At 44.2% G+C, this 13742-nt stretch overlaps 1 protein-coding gene across 4 annotated transcripts in view; it reads left to right on the forward strand.

Moving 5' to 3' along the window:
- The window catches only part of MXI1 (MAX interactor 1, dimerization protein), an 82296-nt gene that overhangs the window by 11741 nt on the left and 56813 nt on the right, over nt 1–13742 (forward strand). For 2 of the 4 annotated variants that reach the window (XM_025918343.2, XM_086680836.1), the window contains exon 2: nt 6924–7056. In XM_025918343.2, the coding sequence (XP_025774128.1) occupies nt 6924–7056 (133 nt within the window). Of the gene's footprint in view, nt 1–5264; nt 5556–6921; nt 7057–13742 lie in introns of those variants that run through there. The other 2 variants (XM_086680835.1, XM_086680837.1) reach the window with 2 other exon arrangements.

Genomic DNA, 13742 nt, shown 5'->3' on the forward strand with positions numbered 1-13742 from the left:
CCTGGAAGGGAGTGGTGATGCCAATGGGTGGGGGCAGGGCAGCTCTAGCCAGACTCCTGGCAGAGGAGGGAGGGTTACCCAGGACTGTGGCAAGAATGTGGGGCATCCTCTTAGCAGCAAGGAAGGCCTCCGGCGATCTTTTTTTTTTTAAGGCTTTAAAATCAAGTTGCATCTATGTTTGAAAGAACTGCTCATTGCATCCAAGACCTGATGCATGCAACAAAAAAATAGTATATTCTTGCTTTTGAATACAGACACAAACATTCTAAAGAAAATATTAACTCATGGAATGAGAGCTGTGTCAAAAGAATAACATACCGTGGCTGACCAGGCTATATGCCAGGGATGGCTGAAACTCACAACATCTACCAGTATAGATGATTACAACCACAAACTAAAGGAGAATAATAGGTGACTGAAACAACAAATGATGAAATGTCATTTGAAAAAAGTATTTGGGAGGCATTCCTGATGAAGAAAACTACTTCCATACAATAAAGATTATTTACCTGTGGTGGTCTTTTAATTATAGCGGTGTAATGAGGTTAGGCCCACGGCTCTGTGGTCATCACCAGCAAAGGAGTTGATTGTGAGGCCACCGCTTTCCTTAGAGAACAATGAACCTTAAACAGAAAACAAAAGCAGGCTGTGGATCCCTTTGGAATGTAACTTGATATTTAAAGGTTTGGGGCTCCACAAATTTAAAAGATCACAATACTTATATATTTATTTATTGTTAAGAACACGAATCAACCAAAAAAAAAAAAAAAAAAACCAAAACCAAAAAAGAATATAAAGATGAGTTGAGAGCACAGGATGAGAGCCTGTAGGTCTGAATCCTAATCCTTGCTCCATCGGATTGGATAGATAGCTCTGTGGCCTTGGGTAAGTTACTCTACCTCTCTGACCCCTCAGTGTTTTCATCTGAAAAATGGAAAATGGAGACTGGATTGAGGAATAAGCTTACTGATATAAACTTCTATGAAATAAACCATGAAATGATATTTGGGGGGGACATTAATGTGGCATGTCCCTGGCAAGATCCTGTTCCAAAATCCAGAATACTTGATCAGTTACACCCCAAGTGGGATGCTCCAGGGTCAGCAAGTGGCTTAGATGTGCATATTAACTGAGTCCTGCAATGCAGATTTCTTCTTGGATCCAAGTTAATGCAAAAAAGAAGAAAAAGCACATTCAAGAAATTAACGCATCCATTATAATCACCGAAATAGGCTGCTGTAATAAGGGCCATTTAATAAAATTGTAAAAAGCCCTTTTCTAAGGGGGAAGAGATAGGCCAGGATGGAAGTCAAGTGCAGCTGTTTGAGCCTCTGCCAGTGGCCTGATCTCACCAGAAAACTGAAGTTAAAAAACAACAAACTTCCAGATTCAGCGATCTCAGATGAGCACTGCCTCCCCCTACCGTTTCCTCCCACCCCCATGTCCTTTCTTTCCCTGTCTCCCCAGTTCAGGCACCTGGGTGGCTTGGTGCTTTTCCGTGTGGTTGGGATGTCAGCCGGCAGCCCTGGCGACTGGAGCCCTGGGAGGCGGCAGCTACCTCTCGGGTTTAGCATTACGTCATCCCTTCTAGACCCAAATTTATCTCGGCTGCACACAGACCCGCAGTTCTGAGCTGCCGCTGACTTGAGGAGAGCTTACGCATGAAGTTAGGCAAGGCTGACTCACTGGGCAGAAGGAAAGGTTTTCTGCTGCTCTTCACGTTTTTGGGCCCTGAGGGGAGAGGTAGGAAGGAGGCTGCGGTTGCCATTTCGGGGTGGAGGATGGAAAGATGTATAGCTATTACGGTTTTCATTTAAGAGCTCAGGACTCACCCTTCCTCCATCTTCAACCTTCATTATTTGAAAACCCCCCATCCTTAAAGATAATTTCAGAAAACAGTGCCCTTCACAGTAAGCATGTTGCACTTTCAGGGAAGTACTCTTATTAAGTGCCAGGCGTCAGCAACACAGTGACTTTGGACTTGTAGCTTAACCTCATGGTCCCTTCCCTTCTTTCTATCTCTCCTGTCTGCAGAAAAGATATAATACAGACCAGCCTCCTCCATTGTTCATGAATCTGCAATAAGTCATTTGGAAATTTGCATTGAGTAAACTGTGACGGAAAGGATCCCAAAGAATGGAGAGCTTTGCCTGTTTACTCTGAAGGGCAGATTTTCCCCATCTGGGCTGTGTTTGTTACAGGTCTGGGGGATTCAGGGGGACTTTTTCCATCTTCAAATGAGGCTTCCCTTAGAGAGATATTTTAGGGACAGGACAGAACCAGAGACTGTGGTTCTTTTGTCAGAAGGCAAAAGCCTTCTGGAAGCCTTGCTTTTCCTCAGTTTCCACATTTGCATTTGTAGTGCAAACTGGATTCATCTGAGCAAAAGAAAGGCCATGGCTGCCTTTGGGTTCCTCCAGGCTGGGACTGGTGCTGAGGGATGGTTTGTGGGGAGCATTACTCTCCTGAGGCTAGAGCCCCAAGCTTTGTGCTGTGGGAGGCCCTTGTGGCCAGTGTCAAAGCAAGACCTTAGGGAGCCTGAGCAGGGAGAAGGAAATGGCACCTTCAATTGCTATTAGAAAAGACTGAATATTCCTGCACATAAATCCATCCTTAACACTGCCCCACTGCCCACCATCACCATCACCTCTACTATTCTTTAACATACGCAGGTGGCCTTTTTGGTGACTCTTGCCCTACTTTCCATTTCCTCATCTCCCTCTTGGCCATGGCTCTAAAAGAAGGGCTGGTTAGTTCATCTGGAGGTCAACTGTGAAAGGTCAGGCACGTGCACCAAGTATCTTGCTTTCCCTTAATAACCTGCTAGGGCTTATGATCTATGGATTTAATCCCAAGTGCATTTTCAGTTGGTACTTTTTTTTCTTGACTGCATGTCACATGGTTTACCTCCCATTGGGGAGACTTTTATTGGTCATAAATTTACCTCTTTTAAATCCTGGAGTTGGGGCGCCTGGGTGGCGCAGTCGGTTAAGCGTCCGACTTCAGCCAGGTCACGATCTCGCGGTCCGTGGGTTCGAGCCCCGCGTCAGGCTCTGGGCTGATGGCTCAGAGCCTGGAGCCTGTTTCCGATTCTGTGTCTCCCTCTCTCTCTGCCCCTCCCCCGTTCATGGTCTGTCTCTCTCTGTCCCAAAAATAAATAAACGTTGAAAAAAAATTTTTTTAAATAAATAAATAAATAAATAAATAAATCCTGGAGTAGCCCTTAGCAATTTGGGATCTAAAGATTAAGAGTCTACAAGTGGTAGAAACTAACTTTCAACCAATAATTTTTGCCCTCAACCAACAGGTCTTCTTGTTGAATAGCTATTTTCTTTTAAATAATTCCATTCTTCCCCTTACCCAATGTATCCCTTGTTGAGAGTTATTGATATCCGGTGGGAAAGCCCGTATCTGAAGTGACCTAACCAACAGCAGAAGAAGCAAAGTCCCTGTTTCAAAGTCTTTGCAAAATTAACTCTCCTGTGGCTTGTGAACACCTTCATTTTGGGTCTCCCTGCATTTGATGGAACACCTATTTGGTTCTTAAATGTGGTGCCAAATGTAATATTTAAAAGGGCCGACATAATTTTGCAGCTTTTGACCTCATTGGGAATCTTGTTCACTTTGAAAAAAAAGAGTGGAAGAGAGAGGGCATTAAAATGCAGCATGAATCTCATAACATTTTTGAGAGTAAGATTTTCATTCTGAGATGATATTTTCTGCAGTAGCCACTGGAATGACCACAGGGAAGGGGAAATTCTCCCCTCACCAAGAGCTTCCTGTTATTTTGGATGTCCACAAGCAGGTTAAAATAATCAGGGTGGGAAAAAGTTATGGATGTTTACACAATTCCCAGCTTGCTCCTAGAGCATTCAACAGTTTTGACCCTCTTGCCCTTCCTCTCCCTAGACCAATGGTTCTCAACTGGAAGTGATTTTGGGCCCCGACAGACATTTGGCAATGTCTGGAGACCTTTTTGGTTGGTAGTGTGCTACTGGCATCTAGTGGGTAGAGGCCAGGAATGCTGCTGAACATCCTACAAAGCACAAGTCCACCCCCGCCCCAACCCTCCTGAATTATTTGTCCAAAATGTGAATAATGCAGAGGTTGAGAAACTCTGGTCTAGACTTCGAGGGCTTGTTAGACTGAGGACTTGGAAAGAGAATGACAGTGAGGGTAGCCATTGGCAGTCCTTTATTATGGTACCTGCTCTCCTTAGCCACTGCTTTCAGTTCCCTCTCTATGGAGGAGAACAAGAGTGGAAACAGTCATCACAGCTTCCATTAATTGAGTATTATGTACTAAGTGCTGTAATTTTTTCATTGAATCTTCACAATAAGCCCTACTGGTTATAGACTCCTTGAGAGTAGGATCCATGTCTGTTTCTCTCCTTACACATTATGTCTAGTACAGTGCCTGGCACATGACAGGCCCTCAATGTTTGGATAAATGGAGTAACCGTATCCATTTTATACATGAGTAAATGAGGCCTTAAGGGTCCAGGCAGCTAGTGTAAGTAGCAGAGTCAGGATCTGAACTGAGCCCTGTGTGACTTCAGCACCAAATCACTTACCCACTGAATTATATCCTTCACTTGCAGCACCAGAGAGGCTTTCGACCCTCTAAAGTCACTAGTGAGGGGCTTGAGGAGAAAGAAGTTTTTAAAAATAAGAGTTAAAAAACCCATGAAAAACAAAACTACTGTGTGGAAACTAAGGGGGGAAGAAGGGCCTTATGGAAGCCCTCTCTGGCTCTGACGGGATCAGATCCCTTGTTTCTGAACAGTGATCTTGGTTTTTCAAATGCTTCTGTATGTGCTGGCCGAACAGCACATTTTGCGATGGGTAAACTGAGGCATGGAAGTTACTGGAAAAAGTAGTACTAGACAGAGGGCTGGAACATGGCACTTCAGATAAAGAATGCTTTAGCTTCTGGGCACCCGCTGGGAGTCGCTAAGAAAGAAGCTTCCTGGGACCTCGCTCAAATTCTTACTTCCCAGAAGTAAAGCCCCGATAACTTCTTAGTCCTTACACCCTGAAGACAGAGGCTAAGCGGGACTACATCTCCCAGCGGCCATTGCGGAATTCGGCAGGGCGCAGGCGCACTGAAGTGGTCGGCATACTACCACTCCCGGCGTGCAGTAAGAGGGGCGGGACTACATTTCCCAGGAGGCAGAGGAAGGGGCGGGACGGGGCGGGCCTCGATGCTGCGCCCGCCCCTCCCCCGTGCTCGCGCGGAGAGGTAAACAAACCGCGCGCGGGCTGCCGGCGGCGGCGGGCGAGCGGGCGAGGCGGGCGAGGCGGGCGAGGCGGGCGCGGCGGGGGCGGCAAGGGCGGCGGAGAGCGCGCCGAGCCGCGGCCGGGCTGGCCCGCCCGCCCGCCGCACATGTCCCGGGGCGGCACCGGCCTGTAGCCGCCCGCGGCGCCTCCTGTCGGCCGGGGAAGGGAACGCGGAGAGGCCCCGGTCGCCACCAGCGGTGCCCATGGAGCGGGTGCGGATGATCAACGTGCAGCGCCTGCTTGAGGCGGCCGAGTTTTTGGAGCGCCGGGACCGAGGTAACGGCTGGGCGCCGCCGCCGCCGCCGCCTCCGCTACCACCTGAGCCCGCGCTCTCCTCCGAGTGCGCTGCGGCGTGTGAGGGGAGGGAGGGTGCGTGTGTGAGGACCGGAGTCCGTGCGTGAGGAGTGGAGTGAGTGTGAGGGGAGAGGTGCGTGTGTGAGCAGGGATGTGTGAGGGGAGGAAGGGGTGCGTGTGTAAGGACGGGTGTGTGAGGAGGGGTGCGCGTGTGAGGGGAGGCGGGGGTGGGTGCGTGAGGGGTGCGTGTGAGGGGAGGCAGGGATGCGTGCGTGAGGGGAGACGGGTTAGAGTGAGGAGGGGTGCGTGCGTGCGTGAGGGGAGGGCGAGGTGCGTGTGAGGGGAAGCAGGGGTGCGCGTGAGGAGGGGAGTGCCTGTGAGAGGAGGCAGGAGTGCATGTGAGGGGAGACGGGGTTGCGTGTGAGGGGAGGCGAGGCAGGGGTGCAATGTGAGCAGGGGTGCGAGGGGAGGGTGCGGTGATGGTAGGCACCTGGAGCCCGTGAGGGGGCGGTGCGGGAGGGGCCGCGCGTGCGTGTGTGTGAGGGTGGCACGTGTGCGAGGGGAGGGTGAGGCGAGGCGGGTGAGGGGGATCTGGGGGCGGGGGGGGGGCGGGAGCAGCGGGAGGGTGTGTGCTGAGAGTGGGCGTGAACCCGAGGACTTGGGGAGGAGAGAGGGCAGGACGCACCGCAGGGAGGGGGTGGCAGCAGCGCGGGCAGGGGTAGGGGAGACCCGGCCCCGGGCGTCGCAAGGGAGGCCAACTGGAGAGCGAGTGGGGAGGAGGCTGGCCACCCGTGGGGGAGGGGCCCCTGAGAAGCTGGGGTTTGAGGAGATGGGACCCCATGAGGGACAGGTGTCAGGACACGGGGGAGCGAAGAGCAGGACCTCTGAAACTGGTGGCAGGAGAGGAAATGTCCTCTGAGACAAGGCGATCGAATTGTTTGAAGTACGTGAAAATGTGGCGCTTGGGGAGGAGACACCTAGAATGGGGAGAGTTAAAGGGGGATTTTGAGGCCAGCGAGATAACTGAAGTGAATGGTAACTAGTCTCCCAAAGCAGCGTGTTTGAGTCAAGAATTCTTGGCGAAGAGGATTTTGGAGAGGATGGAGAATTTACTTGGTTGAGGAGGTGGTATCTGTACACCTTTCAGGTGACGGGCTGGGTCTGTAGATAATGCCACAGGTTTGGTGTCCTGGCAAGGACTGAGAATTTTATCTTCCAAAAAGTGGAAAAATTTTTACCTCTTTTCCTGCAGCTGCTTTCAGCAGTGTGTGACTGCAGGCACTTCCGATCTGTGGGTCCATGGATTTGGGTATGTTCCTGTTACATCTTTTTTTCTTGCTGTCTCTTTAGAGTGTGAACATGGCTATGCCTCAACGTTCCCCTCCATGCCGAGCCCGCGGCTGCAGCATTCAAAGCCCCCGAGGAGATTGACCCGGGCACAGAAACACAGCAACGGGAGCAGCAACACCAGCACTGCCAACAGGTAGCAAGCTGTGGGAGGAGGTTTAGAAAGGGTTGCTGGTGGGAGGGAGCACACGCTCAGGCAAAAATGCAGGCCCTGGTGACCTCAGTTCTCTAATACAAGTCTAGAGCAGCACTGAATAATAGCCAAATGAGTTCCTTCGCGACCGTCCTTGGAGATTTGGCCCTTTTAAAATAATAAACTCTGGATATCCTAACCTGACTTTGTGTGGAAGGGAAGAAGTGGAATCCGAAAGACCACTAAAGAGTTCTTGCTGGGATTAAGCCAGGAGGTCTGTGACGGATGGAGAGGGACAATAAGTTGAGGGACTTCACAGCATGTGTCCATGCATGCAACCGAGTGCTAAAAGTAATCTTGGGCCAGCCTTAAACTTGGATGATCCAAGAATTTGTAAAACCCAGAAATAGCTCAGGCAGGATATAAAGCAGAATCAAGGGTTTTGTTAAAGGAATAAAAATATTTAGAGAAGGAAGTTAGTGGGCATGGTCTATTTGTTGTTTATGGATGAAAGGGAAGACCATGCTATGAAAGTGTTGTCTCTTATTGGGTAAGATTGAATTGGTAAGGGAGATTTTAAATTAAAAACAACAAATGACACAAAGAATATGCTTATTTTTCGGTCCAAAGAGGTCCCTAGAAAATGCTTGTCTGGGTGTATTCAGACACAGTTGACTTCCATTTTTTGAAAACTTTTGGTAGTGTCTGGCTGTCTCTTCAGTGTTTTGTCCCAGAGGGCCAGCAAATTCTAAGGATTCATCTCATAGGAAGTTTTCTTTTTAATATTTTTTTTTCAACGTTTATTTATTTTTGGGACAGAGACAGAGCATGAACGGGGGAGGGGCAGAGAGAGAGGGAGACACAGAATCGGAAACAGGCTCCAGGCTCTGAGCGGTCAGTTCAGAGCCCGATGCGGGGCTCGAACTCACGGACCGCGAGATCGTGACCTGGCTGAAGTCGGACGCTCAACCGACTGCGCCACCCAGGCGCCCCTCATAGGAAGTTTTCAAAAGGCCATCTTAAAATCAACAGATGTTGTCTTTCCATCAGTAAGAGGAATTAAATGAGACCTTTTTTCCTGATTCCCAAAGACAATACAAGCATTTTTTTTTGGAGAGGTACAGAGCAATCTCTCAGTTACTAAGTTTGCTTGAGGAGTTTGGAGAACTCCGGACAAGTAGTTGGGTAGTCACTTGAAGAAGCAGGTTGGAAAGAGAGCAGGAGTAGGGGCTCTTACTAATTGATGCAGGAAACCTGAGGCTCCTATAGATAATAATTAAGCTTAAAAGGTTGGATCTTCCCACTCTGTATTTTTGACACTGCTGAGGCAAAACTAGGATTCACTCTTCTCCCTTTGACTAATCGTTAAAGCTGTGTTTTCTTTTTTGGCTTCATCATTAAGACTATTTTGTATCTTTTTTTTTTTTTTTTTTAATTTTTTTTTTTTTAACGTTTATTATTTTTGGGACAGAGAGAGACAGAGCATGAACGGGGGAGGGGCAGAGAGAGAGGGAGACACAGAATCGGAAACAGGCTCCAGGCTCCAAGCCATCAGCCCAGAGCCTGACGCGGGGCTCGAACTCACGGAGCGCGAGATCGTGACCTGGCTGAAGTCGGACGCTTAACCGACTGCGCCACCCAGGCGCCCCTATTTTGTATCTTTTAAACTTAATTTTTAAAATTGTAAAACTAATTACCCATGAACTTGATACGTTATATTTTTATGTGTGGGCCTAGAGGGTTTGCTATAGTATGATGGGTTTCGGATGAAAATATGTAACATGATATACAGTATTAAAACAATAAATACAAATTTTCTTCACAGTTTCTCTGGTTAATGTCTCAGCAATTAGGATCTATATTCAAGAATTCATGGGTTTTTCAACCCACGTGTAGGTTAAAAAAAATTTTTTTTTTTTTAATTTAGAGATGTGCAGAGAGTATCAGATAGGAAACCAGGCCTGGGTTTTGTTATGCTACAAGTATTTATTGAGTTTTTCCTATCTTATAGAAATCAGGTAAATGATATCGTTACATTTTCTCTTCATCTCTGTTCTCATCTGTAAAATGAACGGATGGTCTACATACTCACCAAGGTCCCTACCTCCCCTGAAGTTCTATGACACTGATTTATTGATACTTTTAGAGATCAGTTACTATATTAGTTATTCAATATACCACTTCCATCATTGCAGATGTGACATTTTTACTAACAATTCAAGGATTATAGAGGCATTAATTAGACATTCATTTCTAGATTTTACCAGTTATGTTGCAGGTCATGAATAAGTCTTTGTCATCTGTTGACTTAACACTTTGCTCAGCTTGGAGTTTTGACTCAGTGCTGTTTCTCTTTTGTGGTAGTGTTCCTTTTAGGATTCTGTGATTGTGTGTAGGACCACAGTGCTAATTACCATATGTTTTAACATAGCATATCAGAAAAATTTTAAAACTACAGGCATGCCATGTTGTCCTTACAGTACCCATGGGAAAATAATTGTGTATATACTGGACCACCCAAGGCTAAGGAAGATAATTTTTCATGGAAATGTAAGTAATAAGAAGGAAAGAGAAAGAAATAGAGTTCAGAATGTATTAAGGCCCACCCATGGGTAGGGTTTAGGCCGGGGCCTATAGATGAGAACTAGTATGTTAAGTGGAACATTAGAAATTATTTTTCCTTACATTCGTTTAAAATTTCTGCTTCATGGACTAGAGGAGCCAAGGATCAATTTCCAGTGCCAGGGTATGTGGAAATGGGGTTGTTAGTCCATTTGAAGGAGACCTTATAGACTTCTGTTAACCTTAAGCCTATTACTGGACTTAAAAGAAATTTTATTATATTGGTTACATAGAGCATATATACATAAATGTATATATACATATATATACGTATATATACATATATACATAGAGAAAGAATACTTGTAAAAATTTCCACTTGTAGTCATCTTAAACAAGGAAAGGAATAGAGTTAGGAGTATATTTGTTTTATTTTCAGGAACAAAAAGCACTTGTGTCGAAGTTGTTACTGTTATGCATCTTGGATGTTGGGTATGTTGTATGTCATACAATGACATTCATTTCTCTGACATTGTAGGATCTTTTAGATATAATGTTGGTTGATTTTTCCCCCCTAATATTGTCAGGTATAATATGGTCTTCCTGATATAAAATGTTATTTTATAAATTTATGGGTGAATGTTAACTCCTAATATTGTAAGTCTTGAAATCTTATTTTCACACAAGTACAAAGGAGAGAAAATAAGTGATGTAATGTGATATTACAAGCATGTACCTTGAAAATCTCAGTAATTTCATCTTTTGGTATCCTTCTAACTGACAATTCAGAAGTGGGATCTATAATATGTAATTATTTTTTAAATACCTGGTTGACTTTACTGTAGTCTTGGTCATGGCCTTCTGGCACATTTCCTGAAATTACCCTTCCTGAGATGTTACTGGTATTAGAAAACCTGGCTGCAATTGCTATCTGGCTCATTGAGGAGCATCAGATAAGCTTAAATTCCCAGCGTTTTAACTCTTTGGTCTCACAACTGAAAAATTTCAAGATCTGTCAGCTTTAGAACTCTACTAACACTAGTCTGCCTGGCTTCACTGTAATGCTGATTTTCTCCTAAATACTTCATGAATTTACCTTCTTTTCTCTTATCTTCATTATGACCCTCCTGATGAGATACCATCCATCTCTCAACCTGGAGAACCATCATAACCTCCTAACTTGTATCTGTGCAACCACTCCTGCCCCATATACAATTCTGATTAATTATATTGGCTAGCTGCCTTTCAGTTCCTTCAGTACACCATGTTTCCTCCTGCTTCACCGTCTTTGCACATATTCTGTTCTTTCCCCTTTTGCCAAATTGTGTCTGTCTAATAACACTCATTTCCATTCAGTCATAACTTCTGGGAAGCTTTTCTTCATCTGCCAAAGTAGATAAGGTAGTCACGTACCTGATGGCACGTTTGTGAATATACAGTTTGTAGATACATACAGTTCTCTGACTGAAGAATTCATGTCTCATTCATTGGACTAGAAGCTATATGAAAGCAGAAATTGAATCTCTACTGCTTAAGGATTTATCCCCAGTAACTATTACAGTGCTTTGTACATCGTAGGTGTTTCTTAAAGAATGGAAGGTTTTCAAACTCCAGGTAGCCTGCCTTCTTTAGGAATTGAGTTTCTCTTTTGTGCTGAGTATCATATTCAACTCTGGAAGGAAAAATTATGCAATTCCTGCTTTGGCAAACTCTGAATACTTTTTTTTTTGTTTAAGTTATTTATTTATTTATTTTGAGAGAGATAGAAACAGCACAAGTAGGGGAGGGGGGAGAAAGAGAGAGAGAGGGAGGGAGGGAGGGAGGGAGAAATCGAATCCCAAGCAGGCTCCATGCTGCCAGCACAGAGCCCAATGCAGGGCTTGAACTCCCAAAGCCACAAAATCATGACCTGTTCTGAAACCAAGAGTCAGATGCTTAACCGACTGAGCCACCCAGGCACCCCTGATTACTTTGTATCCTAAAGGACGTTAGCAATAATACATCTGGAAGGGAAAATAATATGTAGTATTTGAAGAGTAAAGAACTCAAACTACTATAATATACTAAGTGTATATTATAGTATACTATAATATAGTCTGTAAGTATATTATAGTAGACTGTAGAATGTTGCACTTAATTTTTTTTTTTTTTTTTTTTTTCAACGTTTATTTATTTTTGGGACAGAGAGAGACAGAGCATGAACGGGGGAGGGGCAGAGAGAGAGGGAGACACAGAATCGGAAACAGGCTCCAGGCTCCGAGCCATCAGCCCAGAGCCTGACGCGGGGCTCGAACTCACGGACCGCGAGATCGTGACCTGGCTGAAGTCGGACGCTCAACCGACTGCGCCACCCAGGCGCCCCTGTTGCACTTAATTTTAAAGAACATTCATTGTCATCTTGTCACGAAAAATATTAAAACTTGTATATGTAAGAACCATAAGTCTATCAAATATTGGCAGTAAATGTTGGTATGAGCTTATGACACATAGCAATTGCATTGTTTTAAGATGATGTTGGAAGTGGTAGTAAGTACCAATTTATGCTTGAATTTTAAGTTGAGAAAAATTTATTCTATTTGGTATTTTTTGGATATTAAGGAATCTCACAATAACAGCTATATTTCAGTTCTACCTGCTTAGGATTGAGGACATTAAAAAAACAAAACAACTTTCCTTTTGCTTGTAAGGCTTTAGTTTAACTTTTCTTAAAACTACAGAATAATTAAATATGTTAGTCTTAGAGGGAATGATTGTAATGTTATGTTTTCAGGTTTGTAGCCTTTTGAGCTGGCTTTGTGCATTATTAGTTTTTGGGGGGAATAGTGGTGAATTCTTTTTTTAGGATAGTTGTAGAGGATTTTTTCCAGTAGAAGTAATTTGAAATTTGTTATATCTTCTGTTTTTATTTTTAAACATGTACCTATTTGTTCACTAAATAGTTGAATGAAACCATATAGTTATTGTGAAATTTCTTTTTACTATTCTGTGCTTTTCAAATGTTCTGTATCAAGAAATAGTTTCTGGGGCACCTGGGTGGCTCAGTCGGTTGAGCGTCCGACTTCAGCTCAGGTCACGATCTCGCGGTCCGTGAGTTCGAGCCCCGCGTCGGGCTCTGGGCTGATGGCTCAGAGCCTGGAGCCTGCTTCCGATTCTGTGTCTCCCTCTCTCTCTGCCCCTCCCCCGTTCATGCTCTGTCTCTCTCTCTGTCTCAAAATAAATAAATGTTAAAAAAAATTAAAAAAAAAAGATAGAAAAAAAAATTAAAAAAAAAAAAAAAGAAAGAAATAGTTTCTGAGTCTCTGTCGAGTAGAAAATTCCCAAAGTTTCAGGACAAAAGTAGAGATTAGTAGCAGTTAAATTCTTTGTGATATTAGTATTGTTCTTCAGTATTTTCCAAACGTTGAGTGATTAACACAGCCTATGTAATGTTTAATGCCTTCCCACCAATATTTTTCAACTTTTGTAATTTGCTTCCTTTTTCACTATAGCTACTGAGACTGCTTTCTTAAAGGTAATTAGTAACCAAATGTATTGAACTGACACTATATATATATATATAACTGTTGCTATACATGCTTCCCTACAATAGAGTTTATGGTATGTTTGGAAATATATGTATATAATAAAATGGTAAATAATACAAGTCAGTAAGATGTCATAAACATGGCTGTTTTTATTTATCAGATGACAGTATACAGATTAAATTATTTAGATTTATAGAAAAGATTACAATAGGTTCTTGTAGAAATGCTGTAGACTCCTAGTATATACTTATTCATTGATTAACTTTAACATACATTCAGGGAGATATAGGGATTCCATAACTTAATGTAAGTGAAATTCCTTGCATTTTATCTAAGTAACTAATTTCTTTTTTTTTTTTTAATTTTTTTAATGTTTATTTATTTTTGAGACAGAGAAAGACAGAGCATGAATGGGGGAGGGTCAGAGAGAGAGGGAGACACAGAATCTGAAACAGGCTCCAGGCTCTGAGCTGTCAGCACAGAGCCTGACGCGGGGCCTGAACTCATGAACCGCGAGATCATGACCTGAGCCGAAGTCGGATGCTTAACCGACTGAGCCACCCAGGTGCCCCCTAAGTAACTAATTTCTTAGAAAATATTTGG

The sequence above is a fragment of the Puma concolor genome, chromosome D2, assembly GCF_028749965.1.
Source record: "Puma concolor isolate L17-30 chromosome D2, mPumCon1.1.hap2, whole genome shotgun sequence".
Classification (NCBI taxonomy): domain Eukaryota; kingdom Metazoa; phylum Chordata; class Mammalia; order Carnivora; family Felidae; genus Puma; species Puma concolor.